The sequence below is a fragment of the Callithrix jacchus genome, chromosome 12 (genome assembly GCF_049354715.1).
Source record: "Callithrix jacchus isolate 240 chromosome 12, calJac240_pri, whole genome shotgun sequence".
Lineage (NCBI taxonomy): Eukaryota > Metazoa > Chordata > Mammalia > Primates > Cebidae > Callithrix > Callithrix jacchus.
In genome coordinates, this window is record NC_133513.1 from 45751044 (window position 1) to 45775690 (window position 24647).

Here is a 24647-nt window from a genome sequence, read left to right on the forward strand (position 1 = left end):
TAAAATATTAACACATTTGCTTTGCATCCATGTATATGTTGCTAATCCATGTGACAGTAAGTTAAAAGTGACATAAAATCCCACTGTGAGGAACACATGAAGTTTTCTGGGGGGAAAAAATGAATTTAACTAAGAAATCTAAGAGACAAAAAGAAGCAAAGATAGAACAGAAAGTAAAAATATAACAGGGATTACTTTCAGAAAATTAAAAGGAGATTGTGAAGATAGGAGGGAGAGGGAACACAGGACAGAAAGACAATGAAGATTTTAATCTCGGAATTTGAGATTTCAGATTCTGACGTGATTATGCAGTTCCCACGTAAGAAAATAAATTTTAGAATAGGTGGTAAAATCACTTTCTAAGACTAAAGACACAAATCCAGGGGCAAATGTGTAAGAAGGGTCATAAAAAATAAGAGATGAAGGGAAAATTACTGGCCATAATATCCCACATCAAGTTGACAGGTATAAATTTGTACTTCTGCATATATTTTAACATTCATGAATTTCTAACAGAAAACTCCGGCAGTGAAAGCAACAAGAAGACTGCAAAGCTACTGTGGCATGAACACACTAAAATGCTAGCCATATGTCAGTGAAGTGAGATCTTATGTGGCCAGTCGTAGCCCAGGCAGGCAAGTTAATATGAAAAAATGAACCCTGAGAGATATGAGCAAAGGCAAAAATAATTTCAGTGGTTACAGATGCATGAGAAATGAAAACCCACTGTCTCCAATATTATTTAATATTTTTAAGTGCTGCTAATAAAATAAAAAAGAAAAAAGAACAGGATGCAGAAAAACTACAGAAAAGAATCTTGAAGAGATAACCATTACCCACTTAAACTGAATTCACATATAGTAGAAGAAGCTGATATTAAACCAAAAGGGAAAAAAAATCATTGTTGCATAATTATTTATTGCACTTTTAAAGAAATTTCTCCAAATTCTATGGCTACACATATACCTACAAACAACTTTATTTTCCCTACTTCCAACAGAACTTCTTGATTACTAAGATGTAAGATTTCATGCTATTCTAAAAGTCTGTGATTCATAGGTTAGACTGGCAAGTGCAGCGGGGTGTATGTGTGTGTGTGTGTGTGTGTGTATGTGTGTGTGTGTGTATGTCTGCATGTACACATGTGTGGGGTGAGGAGATTTTTCTTCTTCATGTCTTATGTAACCTGAGTCACAGTCTTGATTTCACAAAATCATTAGTGTTTCTTTTCTCACCATTAATAAAAACTTTATATTAAAAGTTAAATGTATATATTTTTATGTTTGTGGTAATATTTTAACACAATCCTAATCAAAATTTCAGCAAGTTATTCTGAGGATGCTGGCAAGGTGATTCTAAATGTTTTACTAGAACAGGCAAAAGACCCAGAACATCTGAAACAATATTGAAGAAGAAGAAAATTGAATGATTAACACTACTCAACTTAGAGACTTACTAAACAAAGCTACAGTAATCAAAATGACATGTGTGATATTGGCAAAAGAACCGACATATCAACTGAACACAATAAAGAGCTAAGAAATAGACCCACATATATAGAGTCCATTGATCTTTGACCAAAGAGCAAAGGTAATTCAACAGAGCATAAAAGATAGTCTTTTCAACAAATGAGACTAGAACAACTGGACATCCATAAACAAAAGAATGACTTTAAATCTTTCACAAAAATTAAGTCAAAATGGATCACAGGCATAAATGCAAAATGCCAAACTGTAACATTCCTACAAGGGAGAAAATCTAGGTGAACTTGGATTTGGCAATGAGTTTTTTTAATATAATATGAAAAGTGTAACCCATGAAAGAAAAAAATGGATGTTCGAAATGCTAAAAAATTTTAAAAATATGTCCTGCAAAAAGTACTATCAAGAGAATTAGACAAGCCACAGACTGGAAGAAATTATTTGCAAAACATACATGAAAAAGAATTGGTATCTAAAATACACAAAGAATTCTTAAAAATCAATAATAGAATAAATAACCCAATTTTAAAATGAGCAAATAGGTAGAGGCCATTATTCTAAGCGAATTAAAGCTGGAACAGAAAAATAACACATGTTCTCACTCATAAGTAGGAGCTAAACATTGTACTTATAGACAAAAAGATGGTACCGTAGACACTGGGGACTACTAGACAGGACGGAAAGAGGAGTAACAGCTCAAAAACTGTTGGGTACTATGCTCCCTACCTGGGTGATGGGATCACCTATATCCCAAACCTCAGTATCACCCAGTATGTCAATGTATATGCAATACAAACTTGCATATGTACCCACTGAATCTAAAGTAAAAGTTGAAATTATAATAAACAAAATAGGGCTGGGCACGGTGGCTCATGCCTGTAATCCCAGCACTTTGGGAGGCCAAAGTGGGCAGATCACCTGAGGTTGGGAGATCAAGATCAGCCTGACCAACATGGAGAAATCCTGTCTCTATAAAAATACAAAATTAGCTGGGCATGGTGGTGCATGCCTGTAATCCTAGCCACTCGGGAGGCTGAGGCACAAAGATCGCTTGAACCTGGGAGGTAGAGGTTGCAGTGAACCGAGATCATGCCTTTGCACTCCAGCCTAGGCAACAAGAACGAAACTCCATCTCAAAAAATAAATTAATTAAATTAAATTAAAATGAACAAAGATCTGAACAGACACATCACTAAAGAAGATATACAGATGGCAAATAAGCATGTGAGAAAATGTTCAACATCATTTATCATTAGGGAACTGCAAATTAAAACAACAATGAAATACCACTAGATACTTAATGGTTAACTATGTCCAAAGCATAGAACCAAAGGCTGATGAGGAAGAAACAGCAAAAGAAGCTCTCATTCATTGCTGGTGGAAACACAAGATGGTAAAGCAACTTTGGAAGACAGTTTGGCAGTTTCTTACCAAATTAAACATGTGCTTCCTATATGACCCAGCAATATTGCTCCTTGATATTTACCAAAATGAGGTGAAATGGACACCCATGCAAAAATCTGTATATAAATGTTTATAGCAGTTTTATTCATAATTGTTAAAACCTGGAAGCAACCAAGATATTTTTCAGTAAGTAAATGAATAAACAAACTGTAGTATATCCATACAATGGAATATTATTCAGTAATTTATTTTTTGAGACAGGGTCTCTCTCTGTTGAACAGGCTGGAGAGTGGCGTGATCTTGGCTCACTGCAACCTCAACCTCCTGGGCTCAAGTGATCCCTCTACCTCAGCCTCCTGAGTAGCCGGGACTATAGACATGTGGCACCACACTCAGCTAATTTTTTTTTTTTTTTTTTTGTCAAGACAAGGCCTCAAAATATGCCCAGCTGTTCTTGAACTCCTACGCTCAAGCTATCCTCCTGCCTTGGACTCTCAAAGTGCTGAGATTGCAGGCCTGAGCCACTGCACCTGGCCCTTTTTTTTTGTTTGTTTTTGTTTTTAATGAGACACCAACCCACAAAAGGATGTAGAGGAACTTTACACGTATTTTGCTAAGTGAAAGAAGCCAATCTGAAAAGGTTACCTACTATCTGATTACAGCTATCTGGCATTCTGGAAAAGGCCAAATTGTGGAATCAGCAAAAAGATCAGTATTTACCAGGAGTTCGGGAAAAGAAGGGAGGGATAAATAAGTGGAGCACACAGAATTTGAAGGGTAGTGAAACTATTCTGTATGATACTATAATGGTAGAGATATGGCATTATACATTTGTCAAGGCCTATAGGATCTACAAAACAGAGTGAACCCTAATACAAACTATAAGTTTTAATAAATAATATCAATAGTGACTCATCAATTACAATACCAAAATCATGCAAGATGTTAATCACAGGAAAAACTGTATGTAACAGAAGGTGAGAAAGCATATGAAAACTCTATTTTTGCTCAATTTTTCTGTAAACCCAAAGGTGCTCTAAAAAATAAAACCTATTAGTTAAAAAAAGAAAGAAAAATAAAGCATGACAAATGAAGAGAAACACTTCCAGAATGACAGAGATTTCTAAAACTCCATTCTTCCATTAAAGCACTGAGAACACTGGCAAATCTGTCAAAATCAACTTTTTCAAAACTCTAAAAATCAGCCAAATGCTTACAACAACTAAGGAGCATTTAATCAATAAACACTGCTCAATCTCAGAGAGAACAGCAAGCTCAAGGCATTTTAATTTATCCAGTAGTCACGCCCATCTCCTTAACTTTGCAGTAACTTGAGAACCAAAAGCCTTACAGCAAGCAAGGCAGATGTGAAATCCAGCAGTTACCAGGGATTGGGGGACAAAACGGGTTTCGAACTCTCCAAAAAGCACCACTCCCAAAGAACTGCTATGATTTGATCTGTCTGGCAGCTCCCTAGAAATAAGCCATTCTCAGAAGTTAATTTGAGCTGATTCAAAGCTTGTTCAGTAATTCCCTTATCCTTAGTGCACTGCTTAAAATCTCAGCGGCCTGAAATGGCGATTTCAATTGGGATAAACAAGCAGCTGAACAGAAATCATAAAATGAAAGCCTGAGGAAAGTAATGTCCACAAGAGGCTTTGAAATGCTCCAATACAGTCTTGGGAATAGAAAAGAACATCTGCATGTGTAGGCTGTGTACATGCCAAGGAAATACCAGAGAATTCCCTAATCTTCCACCTTTGGCTAACTTTGAAATTCTGAACAAGCAGGAAGTGACAGCTAAGGTAGAGCTGCAAACTACTTAAAGGGACTGCAGGTGTGCCTAGGCTGCAAACTACTATGCAAATACACAGAGCCCCCTGTGAAGGCTGACAGACTTACTAGTTCAAGAAATTCAATGAAATCTCCATCCAACCATTAGCTGACCACTAATCAAACCAAGCAAAGACTTCAAATATTTTTTTAAAGTACAGACTTTTTATAGAATCCATCTAGAAAAGTCAGTAAACAACCACACAAAAAAAATAACAACAAATACTGGCCAGGGAGAAATCTGATTTAAGTAGTTTTCACATTATTTGTATTTATCGTTTTCAATTTTTTGGAGACAAGCAAGGAATGATGGTCATATATTCCCTTAGTTAAGTGGCTAGAGCAAAGTGGGGAGAGGTAGAAAGAACTTAATGACCAAACGTGTCCCAAATTTGATGAAAAACATTAGTCTGCCTATCTAGGAGGCTCAACAAACTACAAACATGATAAACTAAAAGAGAGGTGCATTATAATTTAACTGTTGAAAGCCAAAGAAAAAGTGAAAATCCTTAATGCAGAAAAAATGGGAGGGACTCATATGGAAGACATGCTCAATAACATTAACAGCTGATTTCTCATCAGAAAGCATGGGGGTTAAAAGATTACAAGGAACACTGTCAATCAAGAAGACTACATCTGGCAAAACTATCCTTCAAAATAAAAGAGAAATTAAGACATTCCCAGATAAACAAAAACAGAGAGTTTATTGCTAATACACTTTCCCTACAAGATATAGTGAAGTAGAAGACTTGAACACCTCACTTTCAATATGGACAAAACAACTGGACAGAGATATATGAGAAAGTAGAAGATTTAAACAACATTATAAATCAACAAGTTATAAAAGACATCTATAGAATATCTAAAAAAATTAAATTAGCAATCAAAAAAACTGCCACAAAGAAAAGCCCAGGCCCAAATAACTTCACTGGTGAATTCTAGAAAACATTCACAGAAGAATTCACAAAAATCCTTCACAAACTCTTCTCAAAAGTAGAAGTGAAAGGAATACTTCCTAATTCAATCAGTGTGGTCCTGTTATCAAAACAAGGCAAAGATACCTCAAGAAAGAAAAAAAAAACTGACTACAGACCAATATTTCTTGAGAATTGATATACGCAAAATCCATACACACACACACATCTTCAATAAATATATATGCACAAAAATCTTCAACAAAATACTAACAAACTGAATCACGAAGCATACTAAAGAATTGTATAGCATGACCAACTGGAATTTAGCCAAGAAATGCAAGTTTGGTTCAACATCTGAAAGGCAGTCAATGTATTACTCCACATTAGTAGAATGCAGGGGGAAAAAAGATTACATCCATAGACACAGAAAAAGTGATTGACAAAATCCAACATCCTTTCATGATAAAAACACTCAACTATTCATGAATGAAAGGGAACTTCAAACTGATAAAAAATCTCTTTAAAAATCCACAGCTAATATCACACTTAACAGTAAAGTATTTGAAATATTTATTTTCCCCTATTATCAGAAACAAGACACAGTTATTGGCTATTCGCAGATAACATATCTTGTATATAGAAAAATCTCACAGCAGGGGTCCCCAACCCCCTAGCCAGGAACCAGTACCAGTCCATGGTCTGTTAGAAACCAGGCCGCAGAGCAGGAGGTGAGCAGTGGTCCTGCGTCCAAGCATTACCACCTGAGGACCACCTCCTGTCACATCAGCTGTAGCATTAAGATTCTCAAAGGAGCACAAACCCTATTATGAGCTGTGCATGCAAGGGACCTAGGTTGCACACCCCTTATGAGAATCTAACTAATGCATGATGATTTGAGGTGGAAGAGTTTCATTCCAATCCCCAAACCATCCCCCCGACCTCCTGTGGACAATTTGTCTTCCAGGAGACTGGTCCTTGGTGCCAAAAAGGTTGGAGACTACTGTCCTACAGGACTAAGCAAACAGAGGGTTAAATGACTCAGGTACATGAATGCTGCAGCCACTGCCACTATGCAGCAAAGCTTTTAATAAAGAGGGAAAGTGGGCCAAGGGCCAAGCCTTTTGTAAGCTCCACGTAGGAACCAGTAAACAGGAGTTGATACAGCCAAATGCCCTAAGTCTCAAAACAAAACAAACAAACCAAAAAAAAGACTTAATATTACTTCCTTTAAAAGTGACAAGAAGGAATGAGGACAAAAACCCCATCTCTAAACAGGAAAGTATTGGGTGATTGGAAAATAAGAATCTTTGGTGTAAAAATGTTACTGGGGAAGTAGTACATTTGGGAAAGACCTAGGTTTCAGTTAGGATTAGGAGAATGTAGCTGAAGAGATGAAGAATGTGTTTGCTAGAATATGAGAGAATTCCAGATAGCATATCAACAGGTGTAGAAGAAAAAGGAGGTCTGGGCATAAAAGAGGAGTGGAAGATTAGGCCAGGTAAAAAGACAGAGCAGTATTATGATGAGAACATGAGAGGATGTAGTAGTTCTCAACCACTAGTTTCCCAAACACCCCTGAGTTACGAATAGGACATGATCCTAATTAATGACATTAATAATGGGAATTAAGGGACTGAAGAAAGCGAGGCAACACTCAGGAAGTTTTAGAATGGGAAAAGGACTTTTGCACATACAATACTGAAAAGGCCCTGGGGCTAGTACACCCAAATCTTTTTAATATTAAGGCACAGAGATAAATTAATAGTTTTAAGTTAAGGGGTAAGGCTCATATAGGAGGAGGTTTCGTTTTGTACCACCCATCCCATAACTTGCTCAAGTGGATCTAGGTGTCTGAAACTCAGCACCCCAAAGCTGAGGGTTTCAATAAAATTATTAACCAGTGTACCTCAGCCCAATTGTTGGGAAGTTCTGTGCTAAGTCAAATTAGCAACCCCTAAGAATGCTGTGCATTTTTCTCTCCTCAGTAAGAATCACTCGTGTGGATTATCCATACCATAGTCCCTTAAAATACACTAAGTAGAAGGGATTTGTGATCATACGCTTTGGAAAATGGCTACATATTACACTTTTTACCACCTTTTGCAAAATCACAGTATTATATTTATAATATAAAAGCACAGTGGAGTCCACTGGTTAAAAAATGTTTATAATCTATTCATTCTCATACTCATTTGACTGGGGAACCTCTTTTACTACAACTATTGACATCCAAGGAACACAGTTTTTTTAAAATGTTGCTTAACTTTTCTGACAAATTATTTCAGGAAAAAAATAAATCCTTTATCTTATGCATACTGTTTATGTCACAATAAATTGAATTTTATTGTTTGCTTTTGCTGCAAAGAATCTTAGAATCAATTTTTTTCCCTCATTTTAGGAACTATACGACACCATGTTTTTCTTCCATTATCTTTATACTAGTTGTACTATTTGTATTGTAAATGTGCTCCAAAATGACCTCAAATCCCTGTGGAATGAGGAAAGAAAGTAAAAAGAAAAAATTAATAACTTACATAGAGTGCCTACTGTAAACTAGACACTACTCAGGCAATTTTATCCTTGATTCTCAAACACTGAGAGAAAGATATTATTAACTATGTTTTAAAGATAGTAAAGTGAAGTAGAGATGGCTTAAATAAGTTTTCTAAGATTGCAAAGCTAATCTGTGCCAGGTCAGGTTTTGATCCCAAGGTTTGAATGACTATGGAGCCTCATTACAAATAAGATCTAATCAAATTAAAGACTACCCTCTACTTTGGAGAAGACTAAACAGTACCTTCAGCACTAAACCGTACCTTCTGTTTTTAACAGTACTTGTGGATTTTTTAAATTTTAACTTACTACATGAGCAAAAGAAGACCAATCATTTGGCACTAATTTTAAATATTTAGAAAAATGATAAACTTTAAAAAGTTAACATTTAACCATTTCCAACTGAGAGCTAGAAAATCATACCATAACTTAAAGTCCAAAAAGCAGATATAAATAGAATATTTATATTTATGATAAAACTAATGAAAAAACATTTGGGCCACAAAGAACAAATTAGACCACATAAAATTTGAAGTGCTTTTTGGTGCCTCTAAAAACAAACCAGACAAAAACAGGTTTTTTGAGGGTTGTGGGAAAGGGAGAATTATAACTCAAAATCAGAGGACAGCAAATGAAATCTAAGTTAGAACAGTACTCACCTGCTCAAGTCACTTTTTCCATGGTGATGATAGTGGTCAGGGTGGCTGAGGTGGTAATGCTCCTGTCCACTCCACCTCTGGGGTGGCCTTTTCCAAAATCCTTCCTGAGGCTGCCGAATATTTCTGTCTGGTCGGTCAAAGCGGTTCATATTGTCACACTCCACTAGACAGATTCAAAAACAAAAAGACTATAAACATGTACACACTCCATAAAAGTTAACTACTTATAGCTTGATAATTAAATGCTGCTGAAAATATAAAAATAATATGCTAAAAATACCAGTCATTTATGTGAATCACAATATCAAGATTTCTAAAAGCATAACCAATTCTTCTGGTGAAAACTGAACTTATTATTATTCAAAATAAATTAAAATACTTTTATATTACAGTCATGTAAAAATTAACTGCCACACTGATTTAAAACAGGCAAATTATCCTTGAAATCAACATTATATATTTTAAACACTCATAATCAGTTTTAGGTAGTTTTGATCATACCACCAATTGGCTCTGCTTTCAGAAAGAAAACGACAGGAAACAGCAGGTTTTTAAGAGAACTCATTCCTATAAAGGGCTGCTACAATTAATTTTCACTGATTTCAAGAAGCACAAATTAACTTTTAATCACAAACAAATCATACTTTTAAAATTAAGCTCACATTTTCAGAAACTAAGATGCTTCAATCTGCCTGCACTAAGAGCTTGTTCAAAAAGTCTAAAATGCCACTGAAAACAAAGCCAGTACTTTGCAGTAACAAACAGTACACTCCCTTAAATCCAAATACCACAAAAACATGAAAAGAATTCTTTTGAAACATCCCAAGCTTCTTCACTTACCCAAATACTTTTTCCTCACATATCTGAGCACTCACTAAGAGAGTTACTTTGCACAAGGGAGACATTATGTTACCGCTGCCTACTCAGACATAGTTGCACACAAGGCACTGCTGAACAGGCCTTCCTTCCTGCTCAATTCCCAGCCCTCCCTGTGGGAAGCAAGCCCAGTTTGCCCTGTGACTTCCATCTTCACTCAGTGCTTACATAGCTACTGACTTAAGATGGTTACTAAAAATACTGCTAAACACTAACCCAAGCCACGGAACAGGAAAGATTTCTCTAGTCTGAGAACTACTACATGAGAAAGTTCAAGTACTGCATGTTAAGAATTCCTTGTAACAAAGGAGCTATACAATCAACATAATCCCCACTAAAACAAAACAAAAACTAGTTTATTTAAATTACTGTTTCACTGACCCAAAAACTTGAATTTGAAACATGACGGGTGTTTCATTACAGTATGCTGGATGAAAACAAACTCTGGCATTCCAAAAAAGAATGATGCAGTTTAAAAAGTATAGTTGTTCCATTCTCATATATACTGAATTCATTTTAATGTATTTTCTCTAAATGTATAACAACTCAAATTAATTTTCAAAAGGACAATGAAATTTTGTTTAAATTCATTAGTCACCTTGAGGAAGAAGAAATATATATTTAATTGTGTGAAAAATTTTTTTCATGTTTTAAAAGACTTATGTTTGAACTTATGTTTTTTGTTTTTTTTTTTTAAGTTCACCTACTGAAAACTTGACAAATAAAGGCATGGTGACCATTATGTCAAAAAATGTCAGAAGTAGAAAATGAGACTGCAAAAGAAAATTTAAAATAATCATGTCAAGGTTTTTCTTTTTGTTTGAGACAGGGTCTCAATCTGTCACCCAAGCTAGAGTATAGTGGCACAATCATAGCTCACTGTAACCCCAAACTCCTTCCACCTCAAGCAATTCTTCCACCTCAACCTCCAGAGCAACTAGGACTACAGGCACAAGCCACCATCTCAAGCCTGTTTTTTTAATTTTTATTTTGTTGTTATTATTGTTTTAATAGATAGGGTCTTGCTATGCTGCCCAGGCTGGCTGGTCTCAAACTCCTGGCCCCAAGGGATTCTTCTACCTTAGCCATCACATATAAATTCATAGTTGTATTATATTCATAGATTCAGTTAAGACCCAGTTAAGTATTTCTATATGGTATTAAAATGTTACTTTAGTTTGAGTAACTCTATAGAGCAAGGGGTAATCTACATTTAACTATTCTGAATTCATATATTTTCTCAATTCAGGCAAGAAAAATTCCACTCACTCCAAAGAAAGAAACATCATCAAAAAAAAAAAAAACAAAAAACAAAAAACACTCGATACTTTATTTGAATGGTAACACAGTGCACACAGAGAAAGAAGCAAGCAAACTGGGAGAACAGGCCAGGAGATGTGTTAAATATTGTGAGCAACTACAATGTAGAAACTGGTGTGGTGCTTTTGTATTTGCTAATGTAGCTTCCACATATAGACTCCAAATTGAGGAATCTTTATTGAAACTTGAACTCAAATGTAAACATAATGGCCAGTAAGCATTGGAAGCAAACATTAACCATAACCACAAAAGACTAATGTTCAAACTGAGACAAAGCGGGCTCAAACTCTAGAGAAATGACTGCTCCAAGATTCTGCAGGAAGCACCATGTTTAACTTCTCGAGGGATACATCAATCAAGTGTTTATATATTGTAAAATGGTGCTAAGAAGATAATGTAGAATAACACTGCTGAGGGTTCCTTAGAAAAGATAAAGAGTTCCCTGACAAAATAAAAGAAATAATATAGAGAAGAAAAGAGAAAACAAACAAAATTACAAGACAGAGATAAATCCAGTTGTTAGAGACTTTTTTTTTTTTTTGAGATGAAGTCTAGCTCTGTTGCCCAGACTGAAGTGCAGTGGCATGATCTCAGCTCACTGCAGCCTCTGCCTCCCCAGTTCAAGCTATTCTCCTGCCTCAGCCTCCTCAGTAACTGAGATTACAGGTGCGCATCACCACATCCAGCTAATTTTTTGTTTTTTAGTAGAGAAGGGGTTTCACCATGTTAGCCAGGTTGGTCTTGAACTTCTGACCTCAAGTGATCCACATGCCTTGGTCTCCCAAAGTGCTGTGATTACAAGAGTGAGTCACCATCCCCGACCAAGAGACTGATAAATTTAAAACAGAACAAATACAACTAAAAAAGAAAATAAGTCCCTCTGAATGTGTGTTATACCATAGGGAATGATGTGGTTTGTGGCAAACTAAAGAAAGAACTGGTAAACCTGAAGGCATCCCAATTCAAAAACCCAATGTGCTGATCACAACCATATGCAGATGCGGATGAGACTAGGCCTTAACTGAGTGGAGAACCCCTGCTAGAGAAAAATATAGGCCTTCTGAAGGAAGTCTTTAGCATGAGATAAGAAACAAAGAAGAAAAAAGTGTTACTAGCGAAAGCATTCTGAGAAAGAAGTCAAGCATCAAATTTTCTGTTTCATCCTTAAGGTCAAAAATAAATTTCTGTAAGTATTAAAGGACAACCTTACAAATGTTTAATTGATACAAACACTAAAATATCAACCTTAAACACCGCAAATGTTACCTTACACTCAGGGTCACCAAAACACTCAAGAGTAGATTTCTCTGTTGGGGATCAGAACATGATACAACAAAGCCTGACACTTCGGCAAGATGAGTACTTTGAACTGAGGAAAACTGGAAATGCCTCAAGGGCAAGGTCCTTCTGATCTTTCTATCCTCACTTCTTCCTTCTTCCTTCTCCAAAGTGAGTCACAGAAACCAGAATTCCTCTCCCCAAGGCAGGTCATAGAAACTAAAAATCCTCTCCCTCAGAGGAAGCCCTAAAACCCAGAAAGGTCACTCACTCTCTTTTCCTTTCTTCCTTAAAGACCCTCATTTCAGAGGAGTCCTGCACCATACCCAGGAGGCAGGAGTACTACAGAGAATCCAAGAAGAATCTAAACAGACAGTCCTGTTGGGTTGCCCTCCCTGCCCTCAGTCTATCACTATTAGTTCATAACCCTTTTGTCCAATCATATTTCCTATACAGCTGTCCATTCTTTATCAAGCTTAAGTATAAAGTAGAGTTTTCCCTAAGCCTTTCGGTCTTCATTTCCTAAGAATCTCGTGTCACATAAAACTTTGATTAAATAAATGTATTATACTTTTTTGTTAACCTATCATTTGTTATAGGCATGTCAGCCTATACATGAGAGATGTATCATACTTTTCTGCCCTTACATCTCTGATATGGTTTGGCTTTGTGTGCCAGCCCAAATCTCACCTTGAATTGCAATAATCCCCATGTGTCAAGGGCAGGACCAGGTGGAGATAACTGAATCACAGGGGTGATTTCCCCCATGATGTTCTTGTGACAGTGAATTCTCACGAAATCTGATCATTTTATAAGTGACTTTTCCCCCTTTGCTCAGCACTTCTCTCCTGCCATGTGAGGGACCTGTTTGCTTCCCTTTCCACCATGATTGTAAGTTTCCTGAGGCCTCCGCAGCCATGCAGGAGGTCAGTCAAAGTAAGTCAATTAAACCTCTTTCCTGTATAAATTACCCTGTCTCGGGCATGAGAACAGACTAATACAATCTCAAAAAACTTTCTTCCAATAACAGCCTCCAAATCCTAGCCCACAAATGTCCAGAAAACATTTGACCAACATTCGCTCCTCCTTTGTGCTACTACATATGCCACTTAACAGGGAAAGATTAACTGTACAAATGCATTCACCAGAGAAACACTCTCCTCATGGCTTTTTCCATATGACAAGTTGACAACTGACATTCATGAGGTCACAGCAAACTTGTAACCATATTAAAGATTTCAGTGACGTGCCACTGTTCTGTGGGCAAAATCTCCACTGAGCTCCACTGATACTGGTAAAATTAGTGGCAGTGAACCCATTCATTATGGTTCAAAATGATCAAACTTTTTTTTTTTTTTGAGACAGTGTCTCGCTCTGTCACCCAGGTTGGAGTGCAGTAACATGATCTCGGCTCATGCAACCTCTGCCTCCCAGGTTCAAGCTATTCTCCTGCCTCAGCCTCCTGAATAGCTGAGACTACAGGTGTGTGCCACCATGCCTGGCTAATTTTTTGTATTTTTAGTAGAGATGGGGTTTCACTGTGTTAGTGAGGACAGTCTCGATCTCCTGACCTCGTGATCCATCCACCTCAGCCTCCCTGGGATTACAAGAGTGAGCCACTGGGACTGGCTTTACAAGAGTGAGCCCTGGGATTACAAGAGTGAGCCACTGCGACTGGCCCCAATCTAAACCTTTACCAAACCAGCATAATATCATTAACAACCAGAAGCTATAAAGAACTAAAACCTGTAGTAGAAAGCATATTATAAGACTCCCTAAACCTCTATCAGTCCCTATAACATTCTCAACCTACCAGCCAAAAACAATGAAACGGGTGTGTACTGTCATTTGGGACCTAAGAGCCATAAAAAGAATAATTTCCTCCTTTCCTATAGTACCAAACCTAGATACTATTTTATCTTTGGTGCCTCCAAAGGCTACATATTTTAGATCCATGTTCTTACATGCTTTCTTTAATATTTCTTTACTCAAAATAGCCAATAGTTATTTGCCTTCTCCTAGAAAAATCTAAAGTACTGCTTATGTGGGATGTTCCCAAAAGTTTCCTCCTACTTTTCACAAGTCCCCATTCAAGACCCCAAAGACTAAATTTCCCTGTGATTCTACTTTTATCTAAGTACTTGGGTAACTTTCTGTTGTCTGCTAAAGATAAGGCAGGTTCTAAGATGCTTTCTCTCTACTTCCATTTAGAAAGGGCATAAAGTTTCCAAGAGAAATTGTGATAATTCTGTCAAAGTAAAATGTATTATCTAGGATGTCATTTATTCCAAGGATGTAAATCCCTCACTCCTTACTAACAGCCCTAAAAATTCCCATTAAATTTCCCAGATCATCAAGTCTCATTATTTTTCCCCTATAACTTTCCAATGGTTTATGTTTTTCCTCTGTGTTCTACAATATTTTTCTACTTGATCTTCCAAGTCACTTTCAGATTCTACAGCAGTGATGCTTTCTGTAATTTACTGAATAAACTATTCTGTTGGAAAATCTTGTCTTTTAACTCCAGAAAGAATTGTGCTGCAATTGAATCTAAGTGATTATTTCCTTGGACTACTCTAATCCTCAGGGTTCTGTCACTTTCCTTGTTCTTCCTGAGTGTTGGCTGAGATTTTCTTTTTTCTTTTTCAGCACTAGAACTCAGCTGTTTACTAGAGCATCCTAAGTAACAGCAGAAAAGGTGAAACATTCTTTATCTCTGTGAGAGAGCAGATACTGTCCTCAACTCTTCGTTCTTTCATTACAGAATTATATATGCAATGTCCTCTATCATGTGCAGAGCCTTCATCATGAACAGTATACTTCCCAGTCCCAAAGGTGTTAGGTTTGGCCATGTTACCTGTTTTGACCAACAGAATGTGCTTAGAAATAAGTGTCCTCGATGAATGAAGGTAGCTGTCAGGTTAGCTGTAGGGGTGTGAATGTCTTTCCTTTCTTTTTTTTTTTGAGACGGAGTTTCGCTCTTGTTACCCAGGCTGGAGTGCAATGGCGCCATCTCGGCTCACCGCAACCTCTGCCTCCTGGATTCAGGCCATTCTCCTGCCTCAGCTTCCTGAGTAGCTGGGATTACAGGCACGCGCCACCATGCCCAGCTAATTTTTTGTATTTTTAGTAGAGATGGGGTTTCACCATGTTGACCAGGATGGTCTCGATATCCTGACCTCGTGATCCACCTGCCTCGGCCTCCCAAAGTGCTGGGATTACAGGCGTGAGCCACCGCGCCCAGCCGTCTTTCCTTTCTTTTCTTTCTTTTTTTAAGGAAGGAGGTAGTTTAATTTTATGTGCTCCTTTCTCCCATTTTTTGGTAATCTAATTGCATTGGTTAACAAGAGCTAAGCAGATATTTACAGTATGTTCTCTAGCCAAGCCTAATTTTATTTAAACAATGTAGATGGACAACGTTGATTGAAGTAAAACGGGAACATTAAACAAACATCAGAGCCCTCACTAATAACACTGTGACTTTGCTGTCAAGTGTAGACTCCCCCCTTCAAAAAAGCTTGTGACCATTTTGAATGGCTTGTCTGGAAACTTCTGTAAATCTTATGCTTTGGTAAAATATTTTTTGTTATTCTAAAAAAAAAATGTGCTGGTTCTTAGCTAAGACTTTAAGAGACATAAATATGCATGTTTCTGCTCATCCTATTGTATTTCTGCTGTCATGAGAACAACCTGCCCCAAAATATCTCTGATCTCAAAATGAAGAAATATGTAATAGACCTAAAGCCAGTCACATGGCCTGAGCTTCCCAGCTAATCCTTAGATCCATGAATGAGAAAAATAAATGTTTATTTTGAAAGCCACTGAGATTTTGAGAATGCTATATCACATTCTGGCAGGAAAACTAAAAGCCATACCAATACAACAAATATAAGCTGGTAGTAATGCAGCAAAGCAGGCTACTAATACCCCAGTGAAGCACTAAGACAAACACCTCCCCTCTCTGAAATATTCCTTGCATTTTCCTAGCACCATGGATAAAAGGACCCCACTCACCCTTTTTACTTTATCTCTAGCCCATGGAGGCTTGTGAGACCAGCCAAATGTTGACTGACAGGAAATTCTCATATTTCTTAAGCTATCCCTCTCCCTAGAAGCATCCCTATTTCAACCTTTGCCCCCAGGGCTTTTTCATGCTGGTTTCTGGTTCTCCAACAGTCCTTAAGACAGAAAATCCTACAAGTGCTATGTCATTGGAGGCAAAAGAACCTAAGGTCTTACCCCAGCAGTTACTGGGATCTAGAGAGAAAGAAAGACTAGAATTGGGAGTAAAGTGTACAGAATGATTCATTCAGAAGGTCATCACTTTCCCAGAATTAATTTTTATAAAATATCCAATTAAGATATTATAGTGTTTTACAAGTCAGATGGTATGTTTCTGAAATACATTTCTTCTTACAATCAAAATGAGATAAAGGGAGGAAAAACTGGGTATTTGTATTCAGAAAAAAAGAAGACTCTTAATCTGCAACTGACTTTATGGTATACAATGTTATTGGATCATACATAATTGTATCTAAGACTTACAAAATCAGGTTTTAAATATTTAAGTTAGTTTTCGAAGGAACCTATTTTACATCACTTAAGACTGATTCTCAGTCTGAAAGACTCCATTAAGATTAAGAAGTCTGCAAGTAACAAATATCAAATTGGCTACAGTCAAGTAGCTTAAGTATATACCTCTGAAGGTTCAATAGTCGCAACTTACCATTTTCAAGAGGTGTATCCTCAGGCAAATCTACATCAAGCATAAGGTCATCATCCTCAAGGTCACATGATTCAAGATTATTCAAAATATCCTGTGAACAAAGCAGTAAAAAATATACTAGAATTTAGCTCTAAGAATATATATAACAATTATTTTTTAAAATATCACTATAGGATATCCTGAATTCACTCATTGTCTGCACTGTAAGAATAAAATAGATTAAATTTTTTAAAACAAAACTAGATTCAACTAGTTTAAGTAAGCTATTTATAACATCCTTCTCCCAGTCTTCCTCCTTCCTAGTATTCCTCCCCAACAGATTTTTATTTTCATATCTAAAAACTTTAAGCCCATGTTTTTAACATCTTCCCTGCTAAGATACTGAATAATAAAAAATAGTAAAGAATTGCCCTAAATTTATTCATAATTGGTATAAGAGGTAAGAGGCTGTGTTTTATTATTTCTAGAGACTGGACCACTTGCATAAATAATAAAACAAGTCTTTAACAATGTGGTTAGTCCATTTCCTTTCTTGTGCCAAACCTATCTCCTCCTACCATTAGCACCCTGTCACCTCCTTGGCTTGATTCAATTTATTCTTTTTCTATGACAGAATTAGACTTTTCTGGCCAGGCACGGTGGCTCAAGCCTGTAATCTCAGCACTTTGGGAGGCCGAGGCGAGTGGATCACGAGGTCAGGAGATCAAGACCATCCTGGTCAACATGGTGAAACCCCATCTCTACTAAAAATACAAAAAATTAGCTGGGCATGGTGGCACGTGCCTGTAGTCCCAGCTACTCAGGAGGCTGAGGCAGGAGAATTGGCTGAACCCAGGAGGCGGAGGTTGTGGTGAGCCGAGATTGCGCCATTGCACTCCAGCCTGGGTAATAAGAGCGAAACTCTGTCTCAAAAAAAAAAAGAACTAGACTTTTCTAACTAGCATATGCAGTCACTGTTGGGTTTTATTTGTAACTTTACTAGCTATTATCCCTTCTTAGAAAAGTAGCATTTTATTTTCAAAGACTGTTGTTCTGAAGGCTAAAGAACTGAATAAACAAAAACTAAGGTTAATGTAATAAATAAACTCAGTTTGACCTACAGCCCACTGGTGAGTGCTTACAATCCAAGAATGGATACAAATATAGTAAGACCTTTCCTTAGTATATATAAGTAAAAAGATCAAAAGTCCAACAAATTTTTAAAAGACTAAGACATCATGGTCATGAAAAACTCTTATTGAAGGGAAATATCTACTTCATTACAGGCAATATGAATAAAATTAAAACTGTTTCCTATGTCAGGTGTTCCATTCAAATATGTCCAATTTTTTATTGGGCCCTCCAAAGACTAAAAGTAACTAGAAAAATTATTTGAAAAACAAAATCTCTGGAAATTTTTTTTCATTTTAAAAACTCTATTGCAGAATATCTGACATGAAGTTAAACTGTACATATTTAAAGCAAACAGGAGAGAGTGCCAAGATCCTAATTAAAAGTAGCAATGGTCTGCGGCACCCACAGAGAGAACTGAAAGCAGCGAGTGAATTCAGCAGCTTCAACTGAAATATCCAGTTTCTTGTATTGGAACTGACTAGACAAACAGCTTGACCCACAGAGAATGAAGAAAGGCAGGGTGGGGCAACAGTCCACCAGAAGCAATGTGGAACCAAAGGAACCGCCACCGGCAGCCAAGGGAAGTGGTGAGTGATTGTGCAATCCAATCTGGGGAAACCACATTTTCCCAGTCTTTGCAACCAGCAGATCAGGAGATCCTCTCATAAGCCCATGTCACGAAACAGAGAGCCGTGTGGCGTTCAGGTAGAGCAGCAACTCGGGCACACACAGAGATACAGGAGTTTTGTATATTCCAGCCCCGGGATTCCTGGCAAGGCAGATTTGTCCCTACATACCACTAGGAGCAAAGCTGAATCTAAGGATCCAAGCAGTGTCATTCTTCAGGCCCCACTTCCATGGCACCTCACAAGTAAAGACCCACTGCCTTGAAATTCCAGCCAGCCAGCAGTGACAGGCTGGAGTCTGCCTGAGAAGGGCTGAGTTCCCAGGAGAGGCAGCCACAATCTCTGCCATTTGGTCAACTCAGCAGATCAGTCTGCTGTCTTGGGACAATCCAGACAGTCCGGACAAGGAAGGGTCCCCTACAACACAGCACATCTGTACTACCAAAAGGCAGCCAGACTGCTCTTTTTTTTTTTTTTTCCCAGACGGAGTCTTGCACTGTCACTCCGGCTGGAGTGCAGTGGCACGCTCCACCTTCCGGGTTCAAGCAATTGCCTCAGTGTCCCAAGTAGCTGGGACTATAGACTCATGCCACCACAACCAGCTAATTTTTGTATTTTTAGTAGAAACGGGATTTCACCATGTTGGCCAGGATGGTCTTGATCCCTTGACCTCATGATCCACCTGCCTCAGCCTCCCAAAGTGCTGGGATTACAGGCATGAGCCACCGTGCCTGGCCCAGACTGTTTAAATAAGTCCCTGATCCCATTTCTTCTGAAGGGATGAGACCACCCAATAGGTGTCTCCAGCACCTCCTACAGTGCAGTTTGGGCTGCCAATAGGTCAGTAACCCCTGGGATGGAGTTTCCCGAGGAAGGATCAGGCTGCCATCTTTGATGTTTAACAGACTTTGCTAGTGATATGTCTAGGTGAGAAAAAAAAACTGAGGCAACTAGGGTCTGAAGAGGAACCCCAGCAAACCCAGCAGCTCTTTAGAAGAGTAGCCTGACTGGTAAAAGAAAAACACACAAAAAGCAACAACAAAAACATCAACTAAAAAGATCCCACAAAAACTCCATTCAAAGGTAGGCAACCTCAAAGATCAAAGGCAGATAAGCCCACAAATATAAGAAAGAAACAACACAAAAACACTGAAAACTCAAAAAGCCAGAGTGCCTCCTCTCCTGCAAATGACCGTAACACCTCTCTAGCAAAGGTACAGAACTGGGCTGGGGATGAGAATGGCTGAACTGACAGAGTAGGCTTAGGAAGGTGGGTAAATAACAAACTTCGCTGAGCTAAGGGAGCATGTTGTAGCCCAATGCAAAGAAGCTAAGAATTATCAAATGATACAGGAAGTGACGGTCAAAACAGCCAGTTGAGAGAGGAACATAAATGACCTGATGGAGCTGAAAAGCAACATGAGAACTTCCCAATATAATCACAAGTATCAGCAGCAAAACAGACCAAGCTAAGGAAAGAATCTCAGAGCCTGAAGACTATCTTGCAAAAATAAAATCAGTTTAGAGAAAAAAGAATGAAAATAAATAAACAAAATCTCCAAGAAATATGGAATTATGTAGAGACCAAACCTATAACTAATTCAGATACCTGAAAGAGATAGGGAGAATGGAATCAACTTGGAAAACATACTTCAAGATATCATCGCGAAGAACTTCCCCCATGTAGCAAGACAAGCCAACATTCAAATTCAGAACCTGCAGCTAACCCCAATAAGATATTCCATGAGAAGAACAACTCCAAGACATATAATCATCAGATTCTCAAAGTTAAAATGTAAAAAAAAAAAAAAAAAAAAAAGTTGAGGGTAGCCAGACAGAAAGGCCAGGTCACCTACAAAGGAAAGCCAATCAGATTAATAGCAGACTTCTCAGTGGAAACCCTACAAGCCAGAAGAGACTGGGGGACAAAATTCAACATTCTTCAAGAATTTCCAATCCAGAATTTCATATCTAGCCAAACTAAGCTTCATAAGCAAAATAGAAATAAGATAAGCAAACAAATGCTGATGGAATACATCATCCCCCATTACCAAGAGCTCCTGAAAGAAATACTGAATATGGAAAAGAAAAACCATTACCAGCTACTATAAAAGCACACTGAAGTACACAGACCAGTGACACTATGTAGTTGCTTATGAAGCAACTACAGAAACAAGTCTGCAAAATAACCACCTAGCATCATAACAGGATCAAATTTACATACAACAATACTAACCTTAAATGTAAATAGGCTAAATGCCCAGTTAAAAGACACAGACTGGCAAGCTAAATAATTAGCCAAGACCCATCAATATGCTGTCTTCAAGAGATTGATCTCACATACAAAGACACACATAGGTTCAAAATAAAGGGAGGAATATTTACCAAACAAATGGAAAACAAAAAAGCAGAGGTTACAATCTTGGTTTCTGACAAAACAGACTTTAAACCAACAAAGATCAAAAAAGACAAAGAAGGGCATTACATAATGGTAAAAGATTCAATTCAACAAGAACTATCCTAAATATATATGCAGCCAATACAGGAGGACCCAGATTCAAAAAGCAAGTTTTTAAAGACCTACAAAGAGATGCAGACTTCCACAAATAATAGTGGGAGACTTTAACACCCCATTGATAATATTAGAAAGATCGAGACAGCAAATGAACAAGGATATTCAGGACCTAAACTCAGCTCTGGATCAAGTGGACCTGATAGATATATACAGAACTCTCCACCCAAAAACAACAGAAAATGCAATCTTCTCATGCCACAGGGCAGTTATTCTAAAATTGATCATGTAATCAAAAGTGAAACACTCCTTAGTAAATACAAAAGAAATGAAACCATAACAGTCTCTTGGACCATAGTGCAAACAAATTAGAACTTGAGATTGGGAGATTCACTCAAAACTACAAAACTACATAGAAATTGGACCTATTCCTGAATGATTCTTGAGAAAATAATAAAATTAAGGCAGAAATCAAGAAGTTCTTTAAAAGTAATGAGAACAAAGATAAAACATACCATCATCTCTGGGATGCAGCTAATGCAGTGTTAAGAGGGAAATTTATAGCATTAAAAGTATAGCTTTTCTACATCGAAAAGCTAGAAAGATATCAAGTTAACCTAATATCACAACTAAAAGAACTTGAGAACCAAGAGCAAACCAACCCCAAGGTGAGCAGAAAAAGAGAAACAACCAAGATTAGAGCTGAACTGAAGGAGATAGAGACACACAAATCCCTTCAAAAAAAGAAATCAATGAATCCAGGAATGTTTTTTTAAAAACATTAATAAAATAGACAACTAACTAGATTAATAAAGAAGAAAAGAGAGAAGAATCAAATAAACACAATCAGAAATAAGGGGGATATCACCACGGATCCCATAGAAAATCTAGAAGAAACAAATAAATTCCTGGACGTATACACCCTCCCAAGACTGAATAAGGAAAAACTGATTCCCTGAAGAGACCAATAACAAGTTCTAAAATTGAGCCAGTAATAAATATCCCACCAACCAAAAAAAAGCTCATGACCAGACAGAATCACATCTGAATTCTATCAGAGGTACACAAAGAAGAGCCGGTACCAGTTCTACTTAAACTATTCAAAAAAACTTAAAAAGGAGAGATTCCTCCTTAACTCATTCTTTGAGTTCACCACCATCCTGATACCAAAACCTGGCAGAGATACAACAAAAAAAGAAATCTTCAGTCCAATATCCTTGTTGAACATCAATCCAAAGATCTTCAACGAAATACTGGCAAATAGAATGCAGCAGCACATCAAAAAGCTTATCCACCATGATCAAGCTGATTTCATCCCTGGGATGCAAGGCTGGTTTAACATACACAAATCAATAAATGTAATTCATCACATAAACAGAACTAAAGACAAAAACCACATGACTATCTCAATAGATGCAGAAAAGACCCTCAATAAAATCCAACATCCCTTCATGTTAAAAACACTCAATAAACTACATATTGAAGGAACATACCTCAAAATAATAAGAGCCATATATGACAAACCCGCAGCCAATATCATATTGAAAGGGCAAAAGCTGGAAGCATTCCTCTTGAAAACTAGCAAAAGACAAAGATGCCCTCTCTCAACATTCCTATTCAGTATGGTATTGGAAGTTCTGGCCAGAGCAATCAGTCAAGAGAAAGAAATAAAAAGTATTCAAACAGGAAGAGAAGAAGTCAAATTATCTTTGTTTGCAAATGACATAATTCTATATATCTAAGAAACCCCATCATCTCAGCTCAAAAGCTTCTTAAGCTGATAAGCAACTTCAGCACAGTCTCAGGATACAAAATCACTGTGCAAAAATGGCTAGCATTCCTAAACACCAACAACATGCAAGTTGAAAGCCAAATCATTAATGAACTCCCATTCATAACTGCCACAAAAAGAATAAAATGTCTATGTATCAACACAGCTAACAAGAGAAATGAAAACCTCTTCAAAGAGAGCTACAAACCACTCAAATAAATCAAGACAGGACACAAACAAATGGAAAAACATTCCATGGTCACGGATGGAAAAAATCAATATTGTGAAAATGGCCATACTGCCCAAAGTAATTTATAGATGCAATGCTATTTCCATTAAGCTACCACTGATGTTCTTCACAAAATTAGGGGAAAAAACTATTTAAAAATTCATATGGAACCAAAAAAGACCCCAAATAGCCAAGGCAATCCTAAGGAAAAACAACAAAATATATATGCACTCAATACAGAAGCACCCAGATTCCGGTGGTATTATGCTACTTCACTTTAAACTATACTACAAGGCTACAGTAATCAAAACAGCATGGTACTGGTACAAGAATGGATACACAGACCAATGGAAGAGAATAGAGAACTCAAAAATAAGATTGCACACCTGCTGCCATCTGACCTTCAATAAACCTGACAGAAACAAGCAATGGAAAAAGAATACCCTATTTAATAAATGGTGCAGGGAGAACTGGCTAGTCATATGCAGAAAACTGAAAATGGACTTCTTCCTTACACCATACACAAAAATTAACTCAAGATGGATTAAAGACTTAAATGTAAAACCCAAAAGTATAAAAATCTGCAAGAAAATCTAGGAAATACCATTCAAGAATGGTTTTTATAGTTGTTGTTTTTTTTTTGAAATGGAGTTTCGCTCTTGTTACCCAGGCTGGAGTGCAATGGCACCACAACCTCTGCCTCCTGGGTTCAGACAATTCTCCTGCCTCAGCCTCCTGAGTAGCTGGGATTACAGGCACGTACCACCATGCCCAGCTAATTTTTTGTATTTTTAGTAGAGACGGGGTTTCAACATGTTAACCAGGATGGTCTTGATCTCTTGACCTCGTGATCCACCCGCCTCTGCCTCCCAAAGTGCTGGGATTACAGGCTTGAGCCACCGCGCCCAGCCTGGTTTTTACAGTTTTTATCATTTTGGGTTTTACATTACAAGAGTGCCAAAAGCATTTCAGCAAAAGCAAAAATTGACAATTAGGATCTAATTAAACTAAAGAGCTTCTGCACAGCAAAGGAAACTATCATCAAGGTGAACAAACAACCTACAGAATAGGAGAAACAATTTTGCAATCTATCCATCAGACAAAGGTCTAGTCACTAGACTCTACAAGGAACTTCAGCAAATTTACTAGAAAAAAGCAAAGAACCTCAGTAAAACATGGTCAAAGGACATGAACAGAGGCCAACAAACATGAAGGAAAGTTCAACTTCAATGATCATTAGAGGAATGCAAATCAAAACCAAACTAAGATACCATCTCACACCAGTCAGAATGGCTATCATTAAAAAGCCAAAAAGCAACAGATATTGGAAAGGCTGTGAAGAAAAAGTA

General features: G+C 37.4%; 1 protein-coding gene across 13 annotated transcripts in view; it reads right to left on the minus strand.

Annotated features, from left to right (window-relative positions):
* CCSER2 (coiled-coil serine rich protein 2) overlaps positions 1–24647 on the minus strand; it is a 204566-nt gene that overhangs the window by 91237 nt on the left and 88682 nt on the right. For 11 of the 13 annotated variants that reach the window (XR_004731899.3, XR_013524859.1, XM_054242891.2 and 8 more), the window contains 2 exons: positions 17048–17138; positions 8848–9010 (listed from right to left, as the gene is read on the minus strand). Coding sequence is in view for 11 of the 13 variants with exons in the window: in XM_054242891.2 (XP_054098866.1) it covers positions 8848–9010; positions 17048–17138 (254 nt within the window). In the remaining 2 variants the exon portion in view is untranslated. Of the gene's footprint in view, positions 1–8847; positions 9011–9687; positions 9797–17047; positions 17139–24647 lie in introns of those variants that run through there. The other 2 variants (XM_035267815.3, XM_078345429.1) reach the window with 1 other exon arrangement.